The sequence below is a fragment of the Astatotilapia calliptera genome, chromosome 15 (assembly GCF_964374335.1).
Source record: "Astatotilapia calliptera chromosome 15, fAstCal68.1, whole genome shotgun sequence".
Taxonomy (NCBI): domain Eukaryota; kingdom Metazoa; phylum Chordata; class Actinopteri; order Cichliformes; family Cichlidae; genus Astatotilapia; species Astatotilapia calliptera.
In genome coordinates this window covers 24,719,547-24,743,959 of record NC_137436.1, presented here as the reverse complement: position 1 = coordinate 24,743,959, position 24,413 = coordinate 24,719,547, and the positions used below count along the sequence as shown (strand labels likewise).

Below are 24,413 nucleotides of genomic sequence, written 5' to 3'. Positions count from 1 at the left end.
CAGACCAGGTTGCTCTCTGGGCCTGGCCCGTGAAAGGTGGAATTTGAAGGCAGCAGGCATGCCTCCGAAGGTTATTGAAAACATTCAGAATGCCAGAGCCTCCTCCACTCGTTCCATTTACAGCAGTAAATGACGTGTTTTTGAAGAGTGGTGCCATGAAAAGCAGATTATCCCTTTTCAGTGTTCAGTGGTGGAGCTGTTGTGTTTTCTTCAAGACTTGCTGGACAAAAGGAAAGCTTTTTCCACTATAAAGGTCTATTTAGCAGCTATTTCAGCCTGCCACGTGGGGTTTGGTGATAAACCTGCTGGGCAGCACCCCCTTGTAGGTCGCTTCATGAGAGGGGCGCGTCGAACGCTCCCAGTTTCTAGACCACTGGTCCCTTTATGGGATCTGTCAGTCGTTTTAGACGCCCTCTCCCACCACCCCTTTGAGCCTATTGGGGCAGTGGGGTTGAAGTTTCTCTCTCTTAAAACCACTCTGCTGTTGGCTCTAACCACAGCCAAGCAAGTTAGTGAATTACAGGCTCTGTCTATTCACCCCTCTTGTCTACAGCTGGCCCCGGGACTCACTAAAGCACTCCTGAGGCCTAACCCAGCCTTTGTCCCTAAAGTGTTGGAAACATCATACAGGTGCTCTACAGTAGAGCTCCTAGCTTTTCACCCCCCTCCATTCTCTTCCGAGAGGGAGCAGAGGCTGAACACTTTGTGCCCTGTCCGGGCCTTGGGGACTTATGTTGACAGAACAGCTGGATTCAGGAAGTCGGATCAGCTGTTTGTTTCCTGGGCCTCCCCTCACAAGGGCAGGCCCGTATCACGCCAGAGACTAGCTCATTGGATTGTAGAGGCCTTGGCTCTGGCTTATAGCTGTAAGGGCTTGCAGGCCCCCCCGGGACTCCGAGCACACTCCACTAGGGGTGTGGCCACATCCTGGGCGTTGTTCAGAGGTGTATCAGTCCAGGATATTTGTGCGGCAGCAAGCTGGGCTACGCCGCACACGTTTGTCCGGTTTTATCGGCTGGATGTTGCACAGTCATCCCTGGCTCAGACGGTGCTGGATTCTGGTGCCTCAGGTTTGACCTGAGATCCTGGAGTAGCACTGGAAAGTAGCTTCGGGAGCTGGCGCAATCCGGGAGTGGGCCATATCTCCCATAGTGAAACACCGAGCGAAATTAGAAAAAGAACGTTGGGTTACTTAACGTAATCCCTGGTTCTTTGATAACAGAGTGAGGTGTTTCACCAACACTTCCCTCCTTGCTTAGGCACGGAAAGAAATCTGCTTGGAATGAGTTAGGAGGAGCTGGTCGGCCGTGTTAGTATGAGGGGGCGGAGCCCTGAGCATGGCTCGACAGGTCTGTCATAGACAGACGTGGTGTCATTGGAGCTTCCGTAGTTGGTCACGAGGCGATTCCCATAGTGAAACACCTCACTCTGTTATCAAAGAACCAGGGATTACGTTATCTCACGATTAAATTGCTTGATTCGGTTCTACTTTACAATTTTGCCTCATTTAATCGTAATTTTGCAGGTATGCATTTATGCACAGCTCTCTTAATGTCCCAACACAGCATTTCAATTAGGTTGAGGTCTGGATGCTAATTGGCCCATTGCAACACTTTGATTCTTTTCTTTTTCAGTCATTCTGTTGTTGCTGCTTTGCTTGGGACCATTCTCCTGTTTGTTTTTGTGCCAAACTTTAGCTGTCAGACTGATGGCCTGAAATTTGACTCTAGAATTGGTTAGCATACAGAGAAGTTCAGGTCACAAGCGCCTGGTCCTGTGATTACAAAACAAGTCCAAACCATTAACCCTCCACCACTGTGCTGACAGTTTTTATGAGTTGTTTGTGCTTATATTCTGCGTTTGGTTTTCCCCAAATGTGCTTTGTATTTTGACCAAAAAATCTCCACTTGGGTCTCATCTATCCAAAGGACATTGAAGTCTTGTGGTTTGTTCAGATGCACCTTTGCAAACCTAAGCTGTACTGGCATTTTCTATTTAAAGAGAAAACGATTTATCCTGGCAGCTCTTCCAAACAGCCCATTCAGTGGCTTGCAAAAGTATTCGGCCCCCTTGAACCTTCCCACCTTTTGTCACATTACAGCCACAAACATGAATCAATTTTATTGGAATTCCACGTGAAAGTGAAGTGGAACGAAAATCATACATGATTCCAAACATTTTTTACAAATAAATAACTGCAAAGTGGGGCGTGTGTAATTATTCAGCCCCCTTTGGTCTGAGTGCAGTCACTTGCACATAGACATTGCCTGATGAGTGCTAATGACTAAATAGAGTGCACCTGTGTGTAATCTAATGTCAGTACATACAGCTGCTCTGTGACGGCCTCAGAGGTTGTCTAAGAGAATATTGGGAGCAACAACACCATGAAGTCCAAAGAACACACCAGACCGGTCAGGGATAAAGTTATTGAGAAATTTAAAGCAGGCTTAGGTCTGCAAAAAGATTTCCCAAGCCTTGAACATCCCATGGAGCACTGTCCAAGCAATCATTCAGAAATGGAAGGAGTATGGCACAACTGTAAACCTACCAAGACAAGGCCGTCCACCTAAACTCACAGGCCGAACAAGGAGAGCGCTGATCAGAAATGCAGCCAAGAGGTGACTCTGGACGAGCTGCAGAGATCTACAGCTCAGGTGGGGGAATCTGTCCATACGCAAAGTTGGCCTTTATGGAAGAGTGGCAAGAAGAAAGCCATTGTTAACAGAAAACCATAAGAAGTCCCGTTTGCAGTTTGCCACAAGCCATGTGGGGGACACAGCAAACATGTGGAAGAAGGTGCTCTGGTCAGATGAGACCAAAATGGAACTTTTTGGCCAAAACGATATGTGTGGTGGAAAATTAACACTGTGCATCACTCTGAACACACCATCCCCACTGTCAAATATGGTGGTGGCAGCATCATGCTCTGGGGGTGCTTCTCTTCAGCAGGAACAGGGAAGCTGGTCAGAGATGATGGGAAGATGGATGGAGCCAAATACAGGGCAATCTTGGAAGAAAACCTGTTGAAGTCTGCAAAAGACTTGAGACTGGGGCAGAGGTTCACCTTCCAGCAGGACAACGACCCTAAACATAAAGCCAGGGCAACAATGGATGGTTTAAAAAAAAAAAATGGCCCAGTCAAAGTCTAGATCTAAATCTAGACTTTGACTGTGCAAAGCACTGTATTTTTCTGAGTGCGCTGTCATTAACTTTTGCATTTAACTTGCTAATCGATGCTTGCAGAGTCTCAGATGTAGCTCTTGGATATCTTGCAGTTTCTCTGAGCATTGCACAGTCTGACCTTGTAAGGAATTTACTGGGTCGTGTACTCCTGGGATAACTTTGGCATTGTGTTAACACATACCCAGCACGCTGCTAAAATGTCTTCTTTTACAGAGGTGCTCACAACTGATGACTGATGAACTGATGGCAACTCATTGACTTTTGATAATCAGCACGTTGACTGTTGTTGATCACATAACATGCTTTATTGTTTACAACAGTGTAACCTGTGAATACTAGAAGCTTCCATAAATGTTCTCTGCCTTTTATAATCATATGCTTCCTGGTATATGATCCCTTTCATGTTCACCTGGGAAAACAAACCTGCCTCCCCACCCAAGTATCAGTTTAACAAGGCTGAACTTTTTTATTAGACATGTTTCTGTCCCAGTTTCCTTTGTTCGGTTTTATGGGGTGTAACAGTAGCAGCTCTTATATTGCTGGTGATATTTTCAGGTGATGAAGCAGATGAAGGAGTTTGGCAATTCCATGGCTGATGGCAACAATGAAACGCCAAAAATGGGGGATCCACACTCTGTTTTCAAGGTTAGCCTCCACAGAGAGACATCGCTTCTGTTTATTTAGTGACTCTGCTCATTTTCAGCTATTCTTTGACTCAAGAAGCATTGTTTGAATCACAAAATAATCCTTACTTATCTTATAACAGGCTCTGACATGGGAGGGCCTTCCGTGATCATTGTGTGCCCTAGATGCTCATATTTACAGATATAATATCAAACAGATCCAAGAGTAGAAACAACTGTGACCCTGAGTGTTCAGAGCAGTCGGTGCCTGAGCTTTTAACTCACTTATACCTACACTAAAGCCATAATTCTAATATTTTGACATGTGTAATATTTCTGTAATTACTTATAACTCATAACATAGAGTTTTGGTTTGGTTTTCCTCTTTTTCACTGAGGGAAGATGGACAGTCTTCACTTTATTTCAAAATGAATAATATGTAATGATAGTTCTGTTTTTTTGTACAGTCATGTGATCTTGTGGTTTTCACTGATGCCAGTTTGAAAACGTATCAAATAATGCACGACTTCCGTAAGTGTTAAACAGTATCAAACATTTTAAACATTGTGGATCGGTAATGCTAATGTGACTGATACTTTTTTTTTTTTTTAAACAGCAGGGGAGATAATGTTTTACACTACTGCGACAGAGCATTTACGTGGAGAGCAACAAAAGGAACGTGTGCGTTGGTACTTTCCAGAGACCTGGATCTGGATGGACACAAACACCAGGTGATATTTCAGTGTCAGACTGTAGAAACAGTTGCCTCCTGCTGTTTCATGTGACCTTTACTCTACATATTGAAAAATAGAGTTTAAACAAAAGTTTTCAAATTTTATGTAAATTGTAAGGCTGCAGCACACAGACACCAGAATTTCACACACGCAAAGCACAATTTTCTTGAACAGTTGATATAAGAACACAGGTCACATTATTTTGGAGACAGTTGCATTTAAAATACTGCAAAAGGCAATATCAAGGCAGTTTATTTTCTTCACACCGAGTGCCACTATGTACAGGTGAAGGAAAGGGATTTGGGGTCTCTAGGGGTCACGAGGGCAGTGAGGGGAAAACGCACACGGTTAATTCAGACACAGGACTTCTCCTCCCAGGGATTCCTTTTCGCGCTCACACCGCACCAACACACCACATTCACAACAGATCAGTAGCAGGTCCTCGGGTGGGGCATGCAGAGTCAGGCATGAAAAGAGGAGATTGGTATCAGAATAGCACTTCAAAGAGAAACTTGAAGAAAGCTGCTGAATACAGGAAACACTGACGAAGGTTACACAATAATCCAGCGACGAAGCATTCCCAGTGGCTGCCTTAAGTAGAGGTGGACCGATTCGATATTACGTATTGGTCCGATACTGACCTAAATTACTGGATCGGATATCGGAAAGAAATAAAAAATGTAATCCGATCCATTAAATCACGAAAGCGCCTCACAAAACTTGCGACACGCTGTAACTCGCCTCATAACCTTAGCACATTGAAGCAGTATTCATCACGTGATAGAGCGGCTGTGGCGTGCGAGAGGTGTCGGTGGTCTGGTTCAGCATTTGGAGCCTCGCTACCAATCTATATAGTAACTGTTAAGTCTAATATACCCTAGTAAGCTATAGTACTTTTTCCTTTGGGAAGGCTGTGCAGTCTGCAATTCTGTTGAAGAAAGATGTTGAATCTATTTAATATTTCTTGAAAAAAAAAAAAAGATTTCTGTGCATTTTTTCCCCCCCCACACTGCATCAAATTAAAGTTGATTACGTCAATTAAGCATCATGAGGTGGAGGGTTCCCTTTTTCTTTTTTTTCTTTTTTTCTTTGTTGCTGGGAGTTGAAACCCTATTAGTTAGGTACTCTAATAGGGTTTCAATAGGCACTTAAGTACTCTTTAAAATACCAGAATAGGGAAGATGTTGTAGGTTTAAGTTTATTAGATTGATCAGTATTGCTGAACTATGAAAACATTTTTTGCATACAGGTATAACAGAATAGCTTTAGTGTTGTTGTTTTTTTTTTTGTTTTTTTTAAACTTGAGTATGAACTTAGGCAAAATGCAGCAAGATATTTAAAAAACAGTTTTATTGATTAAAAAAAAACTATATCGGATTGATATCCAAATTCATCATATCGGTATCGGACATAAAAAAGTGGTACGTGCCATCTCTAGCCTTAAGTAGGGAGCCTGTGAGAGTGTTGGTCAGATGATTGTTTGCAGGTGCGGGAGCCATGGGCGGGAGTCACAATGAACTCCGCCCCGGTAGTGCGCAGGGCGCGAGAGGGGAGGGAGAAGGGGCAAAATATACAGAAACACTTGTAGCCATACTGAGTCTGCCGAACAGGCACAGAGACCATGACAATAGCAGGAGTAAAACAGGTGGAGATGTTGAATTCAATCAGTCCACTTAGCAGAAGTGAGGCCAAGAGGCTGTCAAGAAATGCAGTTCCTCTAATGTCCAATAAATCCCCAGACCCCAAAGTTAACAGCAGAAATAAACATGTTTATAGTTTGGGAAAAGCCTCTACTTTTGTTCTCTGTGAAGGTTCTCATTCATCCAGGTCAGGGGTCGGCAACCTGCGGCTCTTTAGTCCTTATAGTGCGGCTCCGTGTGGTTTGGGAAAATAGAAGTATTTAGTTGAAGTGTATTTTATTTATGTTAGTTCTTTTTTAACTTGTAGTTCTAAATTGGAAGATTATTGTGATATTGAAATATAAGAATACAATTATATTCTATTATTTTTTTCATCGCTCAAAATAAGCGTCACACTCGTGGAAGCTGGTATATCCGCTGAAACACCACGCATTTATCGAGACTTTCAGCCCCAGGTAGGCCAATTATTGACCTTTGGTAAACTATGTTAAAAACAAACACTGCTCATGCCTCACAGATGACAGCTTACAATCCTGCGTAAAGATGAAAGTGACTTCGTACAGCCCCGATTTGCAGACGCTGTGCGCAGACATTCAGGAGCAGAAGTCCCATTGTACCATGGCAAGCCTGACGATGTTTGCATGAACACGCTTTTCAGCATCTCTTTATTGACCACTTTTCACACACGGTTGCTATACACAGCCCGACACATACCAACACAACAGCATAGAGAGCACAGACGTTCAGGTGGCGAGGGGTGATTGCGGGTGCTGCTCAGGTGCGTCCGACTCCCCTGTAGTGGCGCTGCAGACCACGCCCCGCCACACACGTTAACCAGGTAAATTACATATTTAGGCAGAATTTTGCAAATATCTATTTTTCTTTTCTTTAGCAGTATAGTGCTTTTTTTTCCAATTATTTTTTTAAAAGCCAGGTCAAGGCTCCAAAAGCCCAAAGGCGAGTAGGGTGGCAGCTCACAACAGTATTTGTTTGCTACATGGATCATTTTAGTTCAGTTGGGCGTCTTTCCTTTTGTTATATTTCTTTAAGAGTGTTAATTACATAATTAAATGTAATTTTCTCTGTAGCACTTCATAGATTTCATAAGCAACACACCTTAGTTGTTCACACAAAGCATAAAAGTAAAAAACAATAATTACAGTGTTATCTTCATTTTAGATGTCAAAAAGCATTTGCGGCTCCCAGTGTTTTCTTTTGTGTGGAAACCGGGTCCAAATGGCTCTTTGGGTGTTAAAGGTTGCTGACCCCTGATCCAGGTAATTGTGGTCTAAGTTTGGAAAGAAAAGCGTCTGGGCGTCTTTAAGTTTTCTTGAAGATGCTTCACCTCTAATCCAAGAAGCTTTTCAGTTCCAAGAGTAATTGGTGGAGAGTCCCAGATTTTAAACCCCATGGGAGTGTCCCCAAGAGGGTCTTGGACCCCCTATTGTTCCTCTACCTAATCACACAGCCAAGGTGTGAAAACTGTTTTGGCTCACTGTGGTGGGACGTGGTCTGCGGTGCTGTGCAGGGAGGGTGGATGCCGTGCATCCTTAATCACGCCCACCGAGTTAAAACATGGGGACTCAGGGGTCGGTGTGTATTGTGGTGTGATGAGATGTAAATAAATGGCTCATAATTGCGATCTGTGGTCCCGTCGTGCCATATTCACACCACAGTCACAATCAGCCAAGGTTTTGGGTGAACCCATTGTGAATCCTAGCCTCACTCTATCATGTGATTTATTGAGGTTAAATGGCCCAGGATGTGAGTGGGTGTTATTTTTGCTGTTACCTTGGCATATAACCTTAGGAGATGATGTCCCATATACATTCATATTTATGAAATGATAAAAGATATTACCAAGCTAACGCTGAGTAAGCTGTGGTGCAAAACAAAGGCTCAAACAACACAAAGAAGGTGAAGCCACAAACAGTCAGAGATCTCATAGATAATGGTCAGGATCTAAGTTTTTAAGAACTTTTTTTTTTCTTCTCCAAATAACCATTCTCCAACCTGCAAAGACAAAAGACAACGCACCTCCAACACCTAACATTTTAAGTCAGTAAGCAAACATACTGTTTGTAAGAAAGCTGATGACCTGCACGGTATGATTCTTCAGAAACCGTTGGGTCAGATGCAGTTTTTTAAAATTTAAAGTTCTCTCTCTTCTTTTTTTTTTTTTGCCGTTTGTTGCAGTAATTCAAACACAAAGGAAATGGCGCTAACTGTACCAGACAGCATCACAACCTGGATTGCCACTGCCTTTGTGATGTCTGAGAATCTGGGACTGGGAATTGTAGAGCAACCAGCAGAGGTATTAAGGTTTATATATTTAATTCATTTTAATTTTTAACCCTGTATTATTAAATTTATTCACAGTATGGCTTTTTGGCTTATTAATCTGAGCAGTAGCTGTTAGCATTAGCATCTCTTGTAACCAGGTTTTCTATGCAACCTTCCTGCAGCTGACAGTGTTCCAGGATTTCTTCCTGTCCTTAAATCTTCCGGCCTTCATCATCCGGGGAGAGGAGCTGCTGCTGGAGATCATTCTGTTCAACTACCTCCAAGAGGACCAGAAGGTGAATCTGCTTCTCCTCAGACACAGGCAGAGTGTACATTAATATAAGAGTCTGCCAGCATTAGACAAATGGGTCATTTTTAACCCTTGGTACGGTGCTAAATTAGCTTTATTATGGAGACTGCCAAAAATAAAATTAAACGAATAAGTTAGAAAAAAGAAAAGTACATGTTTAAAAATAAAAAATGTTCAACTGTGTGGTCTAAAGAATGTCCTATATTTTATATATAGGAATATAAATATGGACATCAAAGAATTACTTCTCAAAGTATACTGTGAGAGAAAACCTTTTCTTTAATAGTTAAACAGCTTTTGACCTTTGGAAAATTCTTTATTGTTTTTATTTATTTTATCGGTTGTTATTTTAAGAGTGTGTGCTTTCTTTTTTAAGTTTTGATCATGATAACTTTTATTTCATTTTGTAAAGTTTTTTAACTATTATTTATCTATTTGTGGGATTTGAGGCAATAAGAAAACAAATAAAGAATATTAAGTCAGAAATATACATTTATGTCAAATTTATAGATTAATTATTTCCCATATTTATTTTTTTAAATAAAATATTTATTTTTATTACATGTAATCATAATCTGTATGTATTTATGTAATAATAAATTTTGGGCATTTAATTAATTGTTGCATACTTATGGCAGCTTCTGCCTGCCATACATTATTAAATCACAATACAGTACAGCAGAGTTAGACTTTTGTAAGATGCTGCCACCTAGAGGAACCATAAGCAGACAGTATAATAGAAGGGTGGCTGCTTTTTAGTTCAGTGTCCAGGATCTTGGTGGTATCAGTGGTGAGTTTCTTTGTTTTCTTTGAACCGAGAGTGTTGAGAACACTTAAAATGTGACCTTTCCCACACATATCTGCGTCTTTTTAAATGCGAAATTCTGTTTAACCAATGTATATTGGGGGTTCTTTACGTGTCAAGTTGCCATAATCTAAGGTGGCATCAGTATTTCTGAAAATTGATATGTTCTTTAAACCCTTCATGAAAGAACAGGCCTCTTTGGTTTCCTCCGACTCCCTTTGTGCCACGTTAAATGTGATCACTCTGTGCCTTTGTCGTTAGGTCACCGTCACTGTTGCACAGAGTGAGACCTTCGAGTTCGTCTTCCCAGACAACGAGCAGCTCTCCACGCCCGGTGTTCATCCGGTGTTTGTGAAGAGTGAAAGCGGAGCCACCGTCCTCGTTCCCATCAGGCCGCTGGTCCTCGGGGAGATCCCCATCTCTGTGAAAGCCAACTCGGATGCAGTGTCCGACTCTGTCCACACAACAGTGTTAGTTAAGGTGCGCAGTGAAAAATTTCCACAGTCCTAAAACAGTTCAAATAATTAATTTGGCTTAAAAATACATTTATTTGTTGTTTTTGTAGAACTTTAACTCCCATGCTTAGATTTTATTATCAATATGAACTTCTGTTACTATCAAGCCTGTTATAATACTACTACATTGTTAGTCTTTAGTCTGACTAGATCTTGTTATGGGGTTACTGATTGGTCTCTAGGCCTGAGGGGCACCAAATCTCTCTATTAGCTTTTACTGAGAAGGAGCATTTTCCAGGTTTTAACAGATAACAAAATAACTTGTGAAATTGTGACAGTGGAAGTTGAACGTGTATATCCTGTTTGTAAAGTGCCTGTCAGCCATCTAAAGCACAAACAGGCAGGGAACTCTGCTAACGTTACCAATCCTCGCCATCTACTCCACTGTAACTAAAGAAATGTTGACCTGGTTTCACAGCTCTGCGTTTCCCATTTCTTACTCACCATTTTTGTTTGCCTTCATCTTTTGCATGTCCATTCATCCTGCAGGCCGAAGGTCTTGAACAGTCATTTTCCACCTCCCTGCTGCTTGAGCTTTTACCAGCAGGGATGAGCCTGTCTAGAAACGTTACGTTTACCTTCCCACCAGATGTTGTGGAGGGCAGCGAGAGAGCTTCAGTTATGGCTGTCGGTATGTAAACACACCAGGGAGAAACCTTGAGTAACAGATTCAGATCACCTGAGATTGCAGGCTGATTCATGGTAAACAACAAAACAGAAGACAATAATTCCTAAAAATAAGGTTTACTGAAGTTGTTTTCACACACAAACTTTGGAAAGTTTGGAAATATTCCACAGATGTCCTTTGTCACGTGTAGGACTTAGCAGGAAATGGTTTATTTCAGACGGCTTTTCATCAGGTGAGGGAAGTACCTGGATAGAGCGTAGTGTATTATCGTAAGAAAGTACTATCCTGAACTTACAAAACTATGGAGGCGCCTTTTTGACTGAAATTTAGAAGATGAAAAAGACAGTGGAACAATCACCACTTTACCCATATCGTGGTGATATGCTCTTTTAAAATTTACCAATTTCTTTCCTTTTTTAAAGGGTTCTTCCAGTAAGTTATCAAAAAACAGACTAAGCATCCAGGGTACCAGTGATTGTTTTTGTTCCTCTTCCTCATAAATATTAAATTACTGCAGATTATTGTTATTATGATTTAGATTGTCAATCTTGGAATAAGTTACATTTGCATATGTTGGTTTTTGCAGTTTTTAACAGAGTTTGAATACATTTTTCAGCCCTAAAATTGTCATGTGGATATCTCCTGGACATATGATTTTCTAAGAGATTAAAAATGCTGAAAAAAATTTGAATTAAAAATGCATAAAACTCCAACCCTCAATAGTTTACTTCAAGGGCCTGTAAGCTCAGAAAATTACAAATAGAATCAAAGTAAAATGGCCTCATTTAATATGCTAATGTTCATTTAAAAAAAAAATCTGCTGATTCTGATCAGGTAAGAGGCACCAATTTCCTTTGCAGCCTTTACAGCATGTACAGAGATAACATCTAAAACCTTTTACTGATCCCTAAGTAAAAACAAAAAACAAAAAAAACTAACTTCAAAATTTACCCCACACCTATACATACATAAAATTTTGAGATTTTTTTTGTTAAATGCTCCCTCCAGGGTAAGCTGACTGTGGTAATTTTAATATTAATTAACGCCACTGTTCCAAAGTACTACAGAAATAATTATCCCACCTTTCCTCAAACTTCTAACATGCATCCTGCTATACTGATATGCACTATGCAGTTATATTTAGTAAGTAAAATTTATTTATAGCACATTTCACAGATAAAAACCACAAAGTGCTTTACAATAAGATCAGACATACAAGTTAAAATTAATTAAAAGCCTGTTTGTATAAAAATGTCTTCAGCTGCTTTTTAAAGGAGTCAGTAGAGTCTAGACAGCGTAAAGACAAAGGCAGAGAGTTCCACAGCCTAGGTGCCAGTGCCTGAAAAGCCCGATCCCCACGTGTTTTAGACCTAGTACGTGGGACCACCAGTAGCCTCTGACCTGAAGACCTAAGTGCTTGGGATGAAGCACGAGGTTTCAACAGGTCAGAGATATACTGGGGAGCTTCACCGTGCAGAGCTCTAAAAGTTACAACTAAAATTTTAAAATGAACCCTAAAATTTACAGGCAACCAATGAAGAGAAGCCAAAACTGGAGTAATGTGTGACCTCTTGTTTGCACCAGTTAAAAGTCTTGCCACTGCATTTTGTACAGACTGAAGGCGATCCAGAGCTGATTTGTTGAGACACGTAAAAAGACTGTTACAATAATCCAAACGAGAAGAGATAAAAGCATGAAGAATCATCTCAAGTTCTGCCTTTGACGCCAGTAGTCTGAGTTTAGAAATGTTTCTTAGATGATAAAAACAGTTCCGGACAAGTTGTTTAGAGTGTTTCTCAAGAGACATTGAACTGTTTAACTCCAGTTAAACGGGAGTATGTTTCTCTCGTTTAACTGTTGCTAAGTTGAGCCCACTAATATTGGTTTGATGTGGCAAATCTTTTTTTCTTCATGGCGGAAAATGTCTTATACTTATAAGTATCCATTATTGTCTTCTATTCTTTTTAAATGCAAGAAGTTTAACTGGAAATTTTGCTGCTGATATGAAAAGCATTTGTGGATTATACCATGTAACTCCTCAAACCAAAAGCTACTGTTTGAAAATTTTAATTAAAATGACTCACCTGTGCTCTGTTTTTCCATTAAATACAATTTTTTTTTCTTTTTCTTGTTTCCATCTCGATGAAGGTGATATCCTCGGTCCATCCATCAGTGGTCTGGACTCACTGATCCAAATGCCTTATGGCTGTGGGGAACAGAACATGATTAACTTTGCACCAAACATCTATGTTCTCCAGTATCTGGACGCCACAAGACAGGATAGCCAGAAAACCACAGACCAAGCCATAAACTACATGATGCAAGGTAGAGCAACAAGTCATGCACCATGTTACATTAACATGCCACAGAAGGATATCTGACAAACGTGTGGCTACTATTTCTATATTAGTTTTAGCTTTATGAGGATGTTTTCAAATCTGTTAATTAAAAAGGTCAAATTCAAGATCAAATACAGAAAATGTTCAGGTTGGAGATTCATAGTGGGACCCACACTCTTTTATTCCACTTAGTATCAACCCTCTTTAACTTTTATTTTTTAAGGTTTGTTTTTAATACATTTTTAAAGCTGGTTGTAAAAATGGGGGCTTGTCTGGGATATTCGAACCAAGGTTAGAACTTTAGCCTTTGTTAATCCCATCTTTGTTTGAAAATTCTGAACTAATTTTCTTGTCAGTAAAGCTGTTGGTGTTCCCTTTCAGTCGATTCTCTCGGCACAACACATACAGTGGCTTGCAAAAGTATTCTGCCCCCTTGAACTTTCCCACATTTTGGGACATCTCTTGCACATAGACATTGCCTGATGAGTGCTAATGACTAGATAGAGTGCACCTGTGTGTAATCTAATGTCAGTACAAATACAGCTGCTCTGTGACGGCCTCAGAGGTTGTCTAAGAGAATATTGGGAGCAACAACACCACGAAGTCCAAAGAACACACCAGACCGGTCAGGGATAAAATTGAGAAATTTAAAGCAGGCTTAGGCTGCAAAAAGATTTCCCAAGGCTTGATCATCCCACGGAGCACTGTTCAAGCGATCATCCAGAAATGGAAGGAGTATGGCACAACTGTAAACCTACCAAGACAAGGCCGTCCACCTAAACTCACAGGCCGAACAAGGAGAGCGCTGATCAGAAATGCAGCCAAGAGGTGACTCTGGACGAGCTGCAGAGATCTACAGCTCAGGTGGGGAAATCTGTCCATACGCAAAGTTGGCCTTTATGGAAGAGTGGCAAGAAGAAAGCCATTGTTAACAGAAAACCATAAGAAGTCCCGTTTGCAGTTTGCCACAAGCTATGTGGGGGACACAGCAAACATGTGGAAGAAGGTGCTCTGGTCAGATGAGACCAAAATGGAACTTTTTGGCCAAAATGCAAAACGCTATGTGTGACGGAAAACTAATACTGCACATCACTCTGAACACACCATCCCCACTGTCAAATATGGTGGTGGCAGCATCATGCTCTGGGGGTGCGTCTCTTCAGCAGGGACAGGGAAGCTGGTCAGAGTTGATGGATGGAGCCAAATACAGGGCAATCTTAGAAGAAAACCTGTTGGAGTCTGCAAAAGACTTGAGACTGGGGCGGAGGTTCACCTTCCAGCAGGACAACGACCCTAAACATAAAGCCAGGGCAACAATGGATGGTTTAAAACAAAACATATCCATGTGTTAGAATGGCCCAGTCAAAGTCCAGATCTAAATCCAATCGAGAATCTGTGGCAAGATCTGAAAACTGCTGTTCACAAACGCTGTCCATCAAATCTGACTGAGCTGGAGCTGTTTTGCAAAGAAGAATGGGCAAGAATTTCAGTCTCTGTGCAAAGCTGGTAGAGACATACCCTAAAAGACTGGCAGCTGTCATTGCAGCAAAACATGGTTCTACAAAGTATTTACTCAGGGGGCTGAATAATTACGCACACCCAACTTTGCAGTTATTTATTTGTAAAAAATGTTTGGAATCATGTATGATGTTTGTTCCACTTCTCATGTGTACACCACTTTGTGTTGGTCTTTTATGTGGAATTCTAATAAAATTGATTCTTTTTTTTTTTTTTGGCTGTAATGTGACAAAATGTGGGAAAGTTCAAGGGGGCCGAATACTTTTGCAAGCCACTGTACAAGAGGCTTGTATGCTTACAAATGGCGAGCCTTCGAGCAATGGTGCCAGGACTGCCACACTCTCCCATTTCAGACCACTATTGTGGATGTTTTGACATTCCTGCAGGAGCTGCTGGATAAGGGCCTTTCATTTTCGACAATTAAGATTTATTTGGCAGCTATATCTGCTTGTCATATTGACTTTGACGGGGTGACACCAGGCGCACATCCCCTCGCCATACGTTTTCTGAAAGTGGTTTGCCGGCTGAGACCTGTGCTTAAGTCCAGTGTCCCTGCTTGGGACTTGTCTTTGGTGCTGGAGGTCCTTTGTAGCCCACCGTTTGAACCCATTGAGTCTGTGGATATGAAATTTCTTTCATATAAGACTACATTACTTCTCGCTTTGGCTTCGGCACCTGATGGCCACAAGGTCATATTGCGTCCAAATGCTGCCTATTTTCCCAAGCTCATGCCTGCATCTATTAGCTCAATGGAGTTTGAGTTGCTGAGCATTTGTTCCCCTCCTTTTGCATCTGAGGAGCAGAGGAGGATGCATTCTCTTTGTCTAGTGCGTGTGCTATGCACCTACATTGAACGCACTCAGAATGTGCGTTTATGTGACCAGCTGTGTGTCTGCTTCGCTCTGTCTAAACAGAGGCTGTCTCACTGGCATATGGCACCAGAGGTCTTGCTTTGTCCCAGTGGGTGAGAGCTCATTCCACCAGGGGGATGGCAACCTCGTGGGCTCTTTTTAAAGTGGTGCCTGTAGCTGATATTTGTGCGGCAGCTAGTTGGGCATCACCACACAAAATTTTGCGGTTTTATCGGTTGGACGTTACAGCCCCTTCAGTGGCTCATACCGTCCTTTCTGCTGGGTCTACCGCTCACTAAGGATGTGGTGGTCCGATTCCGGTTTGGTGGCTGCTCTGCAGGGCGTGTATATGGGCTGGGTTTCGTCACTGATTTCTAGAATCGATTTGATTCCGATTCACAAGGTCCCGAATCGATTCGATCCACGATTCGATTCAGTTCAATTAGATTTGAATCTGGGAAATTTTGCCTCAGACAGTCAGAAATATTATAATTCAGATCAGTACATTTACATATTTTTGTATCTATAAAAAAGGAGGCTGACACTCGCAAGACTTTATCAAAGGTGTAAGCATCACAGCAGATGCCTTTGTGTCAAAGTAGCTGAAGATAAAACGCAGAAAAACATGAAGGTGATTTTCCTGGCCTGGGATTTTATAAAAATATTCTGCAGTACATCAAAAATGAAAGAATCAACATACGAACATTACCTCTGAAGTTACAGAGGTTTTATTAGAGACACGGCTAAGCATGTTGCATAATTTAAAAAAGTTTACATTTGTTCAGAAGCCTATTGAACAGCAGAAATTAGGTTTTCTTTTCGGAAGTAAGGAAAAAAAACAGCAGCCAAAAACGGTAGACCTGTGCGTAACAAGCAAGCGAATAATGCAGAAAACAGATTTTTAGACAGGAAACTGTTCTTGAAGTACACAGAGAGCGAGAGCTGTGCATGAAGTGTGATTTTTATCATGTTGGAAGCAAAACAGCAAAAGTAAGAGGGAATTCATGACGATGTTTATGTGAAGTGTAGTTTGGATCTTCTTTTGCTGCTGGTTCAGTCAATATAGTTTGGAGAGAGATAAAACTAACAGCTTTAGAATCAGCGCAAAAAGGGCGTAAACACAAAGCGCGGACCCGCCGAAACATCAGAATCGGTGAGCTGTCGGCTTTCAGCCGTGCCATCGGGTGAGAAAGGCGACATCTCAACACAAGGTGGCCCCACTGAGCAGTTTGGCTCGGTGAAGAGCGGCTATCGAACTGAGGGATGACTATGATGACAGCGGCTATATGTGCAGGCGGGGCCGTGCGCATGTCATCACACGTCATCTGCCTTAAAGGCGTGAATAAAGGTTTCTTCAGCCAAGACACACGAGGGCATGATATCCCATACTTATGTGTTTCACCTCCTTCCTCTCCTTCAGGGAACAGAAGTTATAGACATAACTATTTGTTTTCTTTTAATCAGTTACTTTACAAGCATTGGGGTTTTCATGTGAGAAGTGATAACAACTGTAGTTCCTACTGTGTGTGGTTTCCAGACCCATTTCTTTGATGTTTTATTTGTCAGGTTTCAGTTAACGGACTCAGGCGCAGACCGGGACTCCTTACAGGATTTACAGATTTTATTTACACAACGACACCAGGTGATGCTATTTACAAAGTGCTGGAGGGAGGGGAGGGGGGTCCAGGGTTCCGGGGTATGTGAGGGAAAAGACGGGAATCTGACGTCCTCCAAAGGCTCTCTCTCTTCACTCCCCACACTGGGGAAACACCATCCACTCACTCGTCCACGGGATGACAGGCAGGCAGGGAAAGGTCCGGGATAGATCTGTACACAGAGATTATAGTTAGAGGCGAACAGACGGAACGAACTCACAGATCCTTATTTACAATCTACTGAGCGACTGACGCTGATAACTCAACGATCCAGCGACGAGTGACACAGTGCTGCTGTCTTAAATCGGCCTTGTGATTATCCCGATCGGCAGCAGGTGCGTGGGCCAGGGGCGGGAGCCCATAATGAGCATCGCCCCGGCAGGAGAGAGAGAGAGAGAGAAAACATGTTGCCTAATACAGAATCAGCTGGTGAGGCACAGGGACCATGACAGTACCCCCCCCCCCCCCCCCCTCAACGGGAGCCCCCCGGCGACCCACCAGGCTTATCCAGATGCAGACGATGGAACGCCCGCAGCATGCGCCGGTCCAGGATGGCCGCCCGAGGGACCCAGGACCGCTCCTCCAAGCCATAGCCCTCCCAATCCACCAGGTACTGGAAGCCACGCCCCCGCCGCCGAGAATCCATGATACGGGTGATCGAGTAAGCCAGCAGACCGTCCACGAGCCGGGGGGGAAGGGGGCCTGGAAGGCGGGCACAGAGGACTGGACCGGAGAGGTTTAACCTGAGACACATGGAAAACATCGTGTATCTTCATGTTGCGAGGCAGCTTGAGCTTAACAGACACAGGGTTAACCAAAGCCGAGATCTCGAACGGGCCGATATAGGCAGGAGAGAGCTTCCTGGATTCCGCCCGGATGGGAACGAAGCGTGTGGAAAGCCATACCTTCTGCCCAACAGTATAGGCGGGAGCGGAGGACCGGCGGCGGTCAGCGAAGCGTTTGTTGCGGTCCTTGGTGCGTAACAACGCAGCCCGGGTGGCCTTCCACACCCGACGACACCTACGCAGATGCGCCCGGACGGATGGCACAGAGTGTTCGCCTTCGATGGAGGGAAAAAGAGGTGGCTGGAACCCCAGAGAAGCTTTGAAAGGGGACCGGCCCGTGGCGGAGGAGGTCATGCTGTTGTGGGCGTACTCGATCCAGGGCAGTTCCTCGCTCCAGACGGCCTGGTTGGAAGAGACGACGCAGCGCAGGGCCGCCTCCAACTCCTGGTTCGCCCGTTCGGACTGGCCATTGCTCTGCGGATGATAACCAGAGGAGAGACTGACCTTAGATCCCAATGAGGTGCAGAACTCCCTCCACACACGGGACGTGAATTGAGGACCCCGGTCAGACACGATGTCATCTGGAATGCCGTGCAGGCGAAAGACATGGGTGGTGAGCAGGCGAGCAGTCTCCAATGCTGTAGGCAGCTTGGGCAGAGCAACAAAGTGAGCCGCCTTAGAAAAGCGGTCAATGATCGTGAGTATGACCGTATTACCTGCAGATGGCGGGAGGCCGGTCACAAAATCCAGAGAAACATGGGACCATGGTCTGGTAGGCGTGGGTAAGGGATGAAGCGGACCCGAGGGTGGCTGGTTTGGGGTCTTGTTTCGAGCGCAGGTTGTACACGCGGAGACGTATTCTTTGGCGTCCCGGCTCAGGGTGGGCCACCAAAAGTAGCGCTGCAGGAAAGTAATTGTGCGGTGTATTCCTGGGTGACAGGAGAAACGGGCTGTGTGTGCCCACTGTAATACCTGAGACCTGACAGGTTGGGGAACAAACAGGCGTCCCGCAGGGCCGCCTCCTGGATCCGGTTCGGCTCTCTGAGCCTCGCGAATGGCCGACTCGATTTCCCAGGAGACAGCCCCCACCACACAGGTGGCCGGGAGGATGGGAGCAGGGTCCGCCGGGTCTTCGGAGGTGGAGAACTGTCGAGACAGGGCGTCCGGCTTGACGTTGCGGGATCCTGGCCTGTAAGTGATTGAAAAGTGGAACCGCGTAAAAAACAGAGCCCACCTTGCTTGTCTGGCGTTAAGCCTCTTTGCGGTTTGCAGATATGCCAGATTCCTATGGTCTGTCCAAACGATGAACGGTTGGGCAGTGCCCTCCAGCCAGTGCCTCCACTCCTCCAAGGCGAGCTTGATGGCAAGAAGTTCCCGATCGCCAATGTCGTAGTTGCGTTCTGCGGGGGTGAGACGACGGGAGAAAAAGGCACACGGGTGGAGCTTACCATCCCTCTGTTGCGAGAGGACCGCTCCTACTCCCGTGTCGGATGCGTCCACCTCCACCACAAACTGCAGGGTTAGGTCGGGCTGGACCAGAATGGGTGCTGAGGCGAATCGCTCTTTCAGCTCCAGGAAGGCTGATTGGGCAGCATCGTTCCACTGAAAAGGAACCTTGGGAGAGGTCAATTGTGTTAAAGGCAGAGCTACCTTGCTATAGTCCTGGATGAACCTCCTATAGAAGTTAGCGAAGCCGAGGAACCGCTGCAGCTGCCGTCGGTTGGGGGGTTCAGGCCACTCCACCACGGCTTTCACCTTAGCTGGGTCAGGACGTAGGTCTCCCTGCTCGATGACGTAGCCTAAGAAGGCAACTGTGGACACGTGGAAGACACATTTCTCACCTTTTACGAACAACCGATTTTCCAGCAGGCGTTGCAGGACCTGTCTGACGTGGGTCTCATGCTCTGACAGTGATTTGGAGAAGATCAGGATGTCGTCGAGGTAGACGAAGACGAACCTGTTGATGAAATCCCTCAAAACATCATTAACGAGTGCTTGAAAAACTGCAGGAGCATTAGAGAGGCCGAACGGCATAACCAAGTATTCAAAGTGTCCAAGGTGAGTATTGAAGGCGGTCTTCCACTCGTCGCCCTCTCGGATCCGAACTAAGTGATATGCGCTCCTCAAGTCCAATTTGCTGAAAACTGTCGCCCCCTGGAGCAGCTCAAAAGCAGAGGTCAGAAGTGGGAGTGGATATTTGTTTTTGATGGTTATGTTATTTAATCCACGGTAGTCGATGCACGGGCGGAGAGACTTGTCTTTTTTCTCGACGAAGAAAAACCCTGCTGCTACGGGCGATGAGGATGCGCGGATCAAGCCGGCGGCGAGGGACTCTGAGATGTATGACTCCATAGCCTCTCGCTCTGGTAGAGAGATGCTGTAGACACGGCTAGTAGGCAATGGCGCGCCAGGGAGTAAGTCGATAGCGCAATCGTACGGTCGGTGAGGAGGCAACGACTGGGCCCGGTCCTTGCGAAACACTTCGGCGAGATCATGATAAACAGGGGGCACTCCGGACAAATCGGAGGGCGCGGTCGACTTGGCGAGGGAGGCTGGTGTGTGAGGCGGTGAGGCGGATTTAAGGCAGGTCATATGGCATTCCTCTCCCCACCCCGTAATGCGTCCTGTAAGCCAATTAATGCACGGGTTGTGTTGACGAAGCCAGGGGTGCCCGAGAACGAGCGGCGTCCGAGTGGCCTTAAACACAAAAAAACATATTTCCTCAGTATGGTTGCCAGACAGAGTAAGAATAACGGGCTCAGTGACGTGAGTAATGTCAGGTAGGCGCTGGCCGGACAAAGCAGTGACATGCAAAGTGTGGGGAAGAGGTTCCTGCCCTAGCTGAAGGCGGTCTGCTAACTCAGAGTCAATAAAATTCTGTTCCGCCCCTGAATCTATCAAAACGGAGAGAACATGACCTTTGGTGTTGACCGTGAGCTGGGCAGACAGCATTAACCGTGGAGGAGATTTGTCTTGGCTGAGACCGCCCACCAGCACTCCTACCGTCACTGGTGGGCGCGACCTTTTGCTCGAGATGGGCAAGAGGCGACCACATGTCCCTTGTGGCCGCAATAGAGGCACTCACCGGCAGAGATACGGTGCTGGCGTTCCGCGGCGGAGAGATGCGAGCCTCCAATCTGCATGGGTTGCTCTCCTCCGTCTGCGCTCTCTGCCTGCCGGGAAGAGCTGGGCTCCGAGGTGGAGCCAGCCCTCCACTGCCCCGTGGCCTCCTGGGAATTGTAGTGCCGCGGCAGACGACGAGCTCGCAGCCGGTCATCCACCTTGATACATAAAGCCATTAACTCGGTAAGAGAGTCGGGGAGATCTCGCATAATGAGTTCATCTTTCACCTCTTCACGAACATTATTGAGCAGTGCACTCCGTAAGGCCTCCGGGCCCCAGCCTGTCTCTTCAGCCAAAATCCAAAAATCAATAGAATAGTCAGACATGCTCCGCTTCCCTTGTTTGTAGTTCAGCAGACGAAGCGCGGCGACTTCAGCGCCTGAGCCTTTATTGAACACAGTCTGGAATTTAGACAGGAAATCAGCATAGGCAATCCCGGGATCCGAGCTAAGCACGACCTGAGCCCACTTTAAAGCCCGGTCCCGCAGCAACTGGACAAAAAAGGTTATTTTGGCACCGTCGTTGTTATGGAAGCGCCGCTGCTCACGGAACACAAGAGTACATTGAGCCAGAAAACCAGCACACATGTCCGACTCACCCGTAAAAGGTTCCGGCGTGGGCAGGGGTCCGTCCGAGGGTGGCAGAGGTGCCGGAGGTGTGCTCGCAGCGGCAGGCGCAGGCTCCTGGGGGGCGGGAGCCGCCGGCCGGGGATCACTCTCCAGAGGTGTTAAGCGAGCGACCGCCTGCGTAAGCGCCGCCATTTCGTGGTGGAGCCGCTCGAGCATTTGCTCATGTCGAGCCAGAGCAGCTCCCTGAGCGATGAGTGCCTGAGCGACAGGGTCCTGAGCGGCTGGGTCCCGACCTGCTGAGTCCATGATGGCTGGATCGTTCTGTCAGGTTTCAGTTAACGGACTCAGGCGCAGACCGGGACTCCTTACAGGATTTACAGATTTTATTTACACAACGACACCAGGTGATGCTATTTACAAAGTGCTGGAGGGAGGGGAGGGGGGTCCAGGGTTCCGGGGTATGTGAGGGAAAAGATGGGAATCTGACGTCCTCCAAAGGCTCTCTCTCTTCACTCCCCACACTGGGGAAACACCATCCACTCACTCGTCCACGGGATGACAGGCAGGCAGGGAAAGGTCCGGGATAGATCTGTACACAGAGATTATAGTTAGAGGCGAACAGACGGAACGAACTCACAGATCCTTATTTACAATCTACTGAGCGACTGACGCTGATAACTCAACGATCCAGCGACGAGTGACACAGTGCTGCTGTCTTAAATCGGCCTTGTGATTATCCCGATCGGCAGCAGGTGCGTGGGCCAGGGGCGGGAGCCCATAATGAGCATCGCCCCGGCAGGAGAGAGAGAGAGAGAGAAAACATGTTGCCTAATACAGAATCAGCTGGTGAGGCACAGGGACCATGACATTATTTGTCTTTGGTTACACCTAGTTACTCTTGTTTGCATATGTTGCTGTATTTCCCTTATGGTAGGTTCAGTTTTCTTTTCGTCAGGTTTGATTTTGCAGCATCTGATCTGAATAGGAGACCAGTGAGGTTCGTGTTTTCACTTTGGCATGACAGATTGTGGAGGTAGACACAATGTTTTGGGAACATTTGGAAACTTACCAGAGGATAGGTTTCAGTTGCTATACCAGTACTGATGTTTTTAGCCCTGTCCTCAGTACTGCAGCAACACAAAATTTCACGAAAAGGAAATTAAACACACTAAATTCTGCTAGTCATGGTAGTGCTACGAAGCCTTTTTGATTACACAAACCAGGTCTGAATTCTCATAGGAAAAAAATATGAAAAATCTTTTTTTTAAATCTCTATAGAATACAAAGTAGCTTGATCTTGGAGTCATTATATATTCTTTTCTTTCTTCCTACTTCCTTGATTCAATAATTCCCTCTAGGAGCTTCAGAGTAGTCCCCAGCACAAAGCCTTCCTACTCACCTTGTTCAGCCTCCAACTGTCACTGGCTGTGATGCTGCTTCTCCGAAAGATAGCTAGCCACAAAGAAAATGGTAACACTGTTAGTAAAAATGTGTTCTTGTTTGCACATTAAAGACCTTAGCTTCCTTAAAAAGTAGACTGTGCTCTGTCCTTTCATGCAGACAGCTTAATGTCTAGTGTTCAAGTCTAAATCCAGGTATTTATAGCTTGTGCTTGGTCCATAGTGTTAACATCTTTACATCTTTCACTAGATAGTAATGGTTTTTAATTTAAACCTGGCCCTGCTACATTTCTTTCTCCTTTATCTTCATCATCTACATCTAATTCAGTGGTTTCTTTTTTTGCTAGGTTCCCCCTTTGTTTTACAAGAAAATCTCCCCCAGCACAAACACGTCCTCCAACCACACACACATATATGTTTTCAAACTCCATTTCAGTTTATTTCGCACCTCAAACATTTAGTAATAAAAGTAAACTGCAATAAATTACAGGTAGCAATAAAATAAACTACTAACTCTTTTACGCTACATCCACACCTACATGGTGTTTTCATAAAGAGGCTGATAAAGCATGCGTTTGACCCGTCATCCACACATAATAACTCCTGTCAAGTTGGAGATTTTCGAAAACTCAGTTTTTGCGGAGTGCGCACTCCAATCTTTTCCGGATGAGGGGCTCAGAGTAGAGCTGCTGCTCCTCCACATCGAAAGGAGCCAGTTGAGGTGGTTCAGGCATCTGATAAGGATGCCCCCGGGCGCCTCCTGGGCGAGGTTTTCCCAGACATGTCCCACTGGGAGGAGGCCCCGGGGCAGACCCAGGACACGCTGGACAGATTATATCTCTCAGCTGGCCTGGGATCACAGGGCTGGATAAGCTGGAGGAGGTGGCTGGGGAGAGGGAGGTCTGGGCTTCTCTGCTTGGGCTGCTGCCTCTGCGACCCAACCCTGGATAAGCGGAAGAAAATGGATGGATGTTAAATGTTCAATCTAAATATTATATTTAAATCTAAATGTTAAATCTAAATGTTACAGGAAACTAAATATTTAGCTAACATGCAAATTTATTGTATGACTCAACGGAAATACCAAAATAAAAGCTTTATGAAAAATTCCAGTGCAAAAGTGTGCCGGTAGTGGTCAGATTGTGTCTGCTTTCCAATGATGGTCACTTCTCACCGCCATGAGCTGCCTCACTTCTTGTCTACCAGGACATCCAGCGATTTAGCTGAAAACATCCAAAGATCCGTTTTGTCAGCCATCCAAAGGTTCAGCAGTAGTGGACTCTCGGCAGCTGCAGTCTCCACTTCACAATCACTGCAGCACATGTCCAGCCAAAATCGCTGGACATGTTCATGCTAAATGTTGTGAAAAATGACTCAAAAAACATGTTTTTGTAAGGTTTTGAGTTAAATGTGGAAAAATGTTGTCGTTGATTTCAGCATGTTTCACTTTAC

General features: G+C 44.9%; 1 protein-coding gene and 1 long non-coding RNA gene across 2 annotated transcripts in view; one reads left to right on the top strand and one right to left on the bottom strand.

The window, feature by feature from the left end:
• cd109 (CD109 molecule) overlaps nucleotides 1-24,413 on the top strand; it is a 53,395-nt gene that overhangs the window by 15,497 nt on the left and 13,485 nt on the right. The window contains exons 13-20 of the mRNA XM_026143146.2: nucleotides 3,739-3,828; nucleotides 4,274-4,337; nucleotides 4,423-4,537; nucleotides 8,377-8,494; nucleotides 8,646-8,759; nucleotides 9,840-10,058; nucleotides 10,583-10,724; nucleotides 12,870-13,046. Of these exons, the coding sequence (XP_025998931.2) occupies nucleotides 3,739-3,828; nucleotides 4,274-4,337; nucleotides 4,423-4,537; nucleotides 8,377-8,494; nucleotides 8,646-8,759; nucleotides 9,840-10,058; nucleotides 10,583-10,724; nucleotides 12,870-13,046 (1,039 nt within the window). The remainder of the gene's footprint in view (nucleotides 1-3,738; nucleotides 3,829-4,273; nucleotides 4,338-4,422; nucleotides 4,538-8,376; nucleotides 8,495-8,645; nucleotides 8,760-9,839; nucleotides 10,059-10,582; nucleotides 10,725-12,869; nucleotides 13,047-24,413) is intronic.
• On the bottom strand, nucleotides 17,032-17,475 carry LOC145420698 (uncharacterized). Its single transcript, XR_013902016.1, has 2 exons — nucleotides 17,338-17,475; nucleotides 17,032-17,256 (listed from the first exon to the last, which is right to left on the bottom strand). It is a non-coding gene; the product is annotated as an uncharacterized LOC145420698 (long non-coding RNA).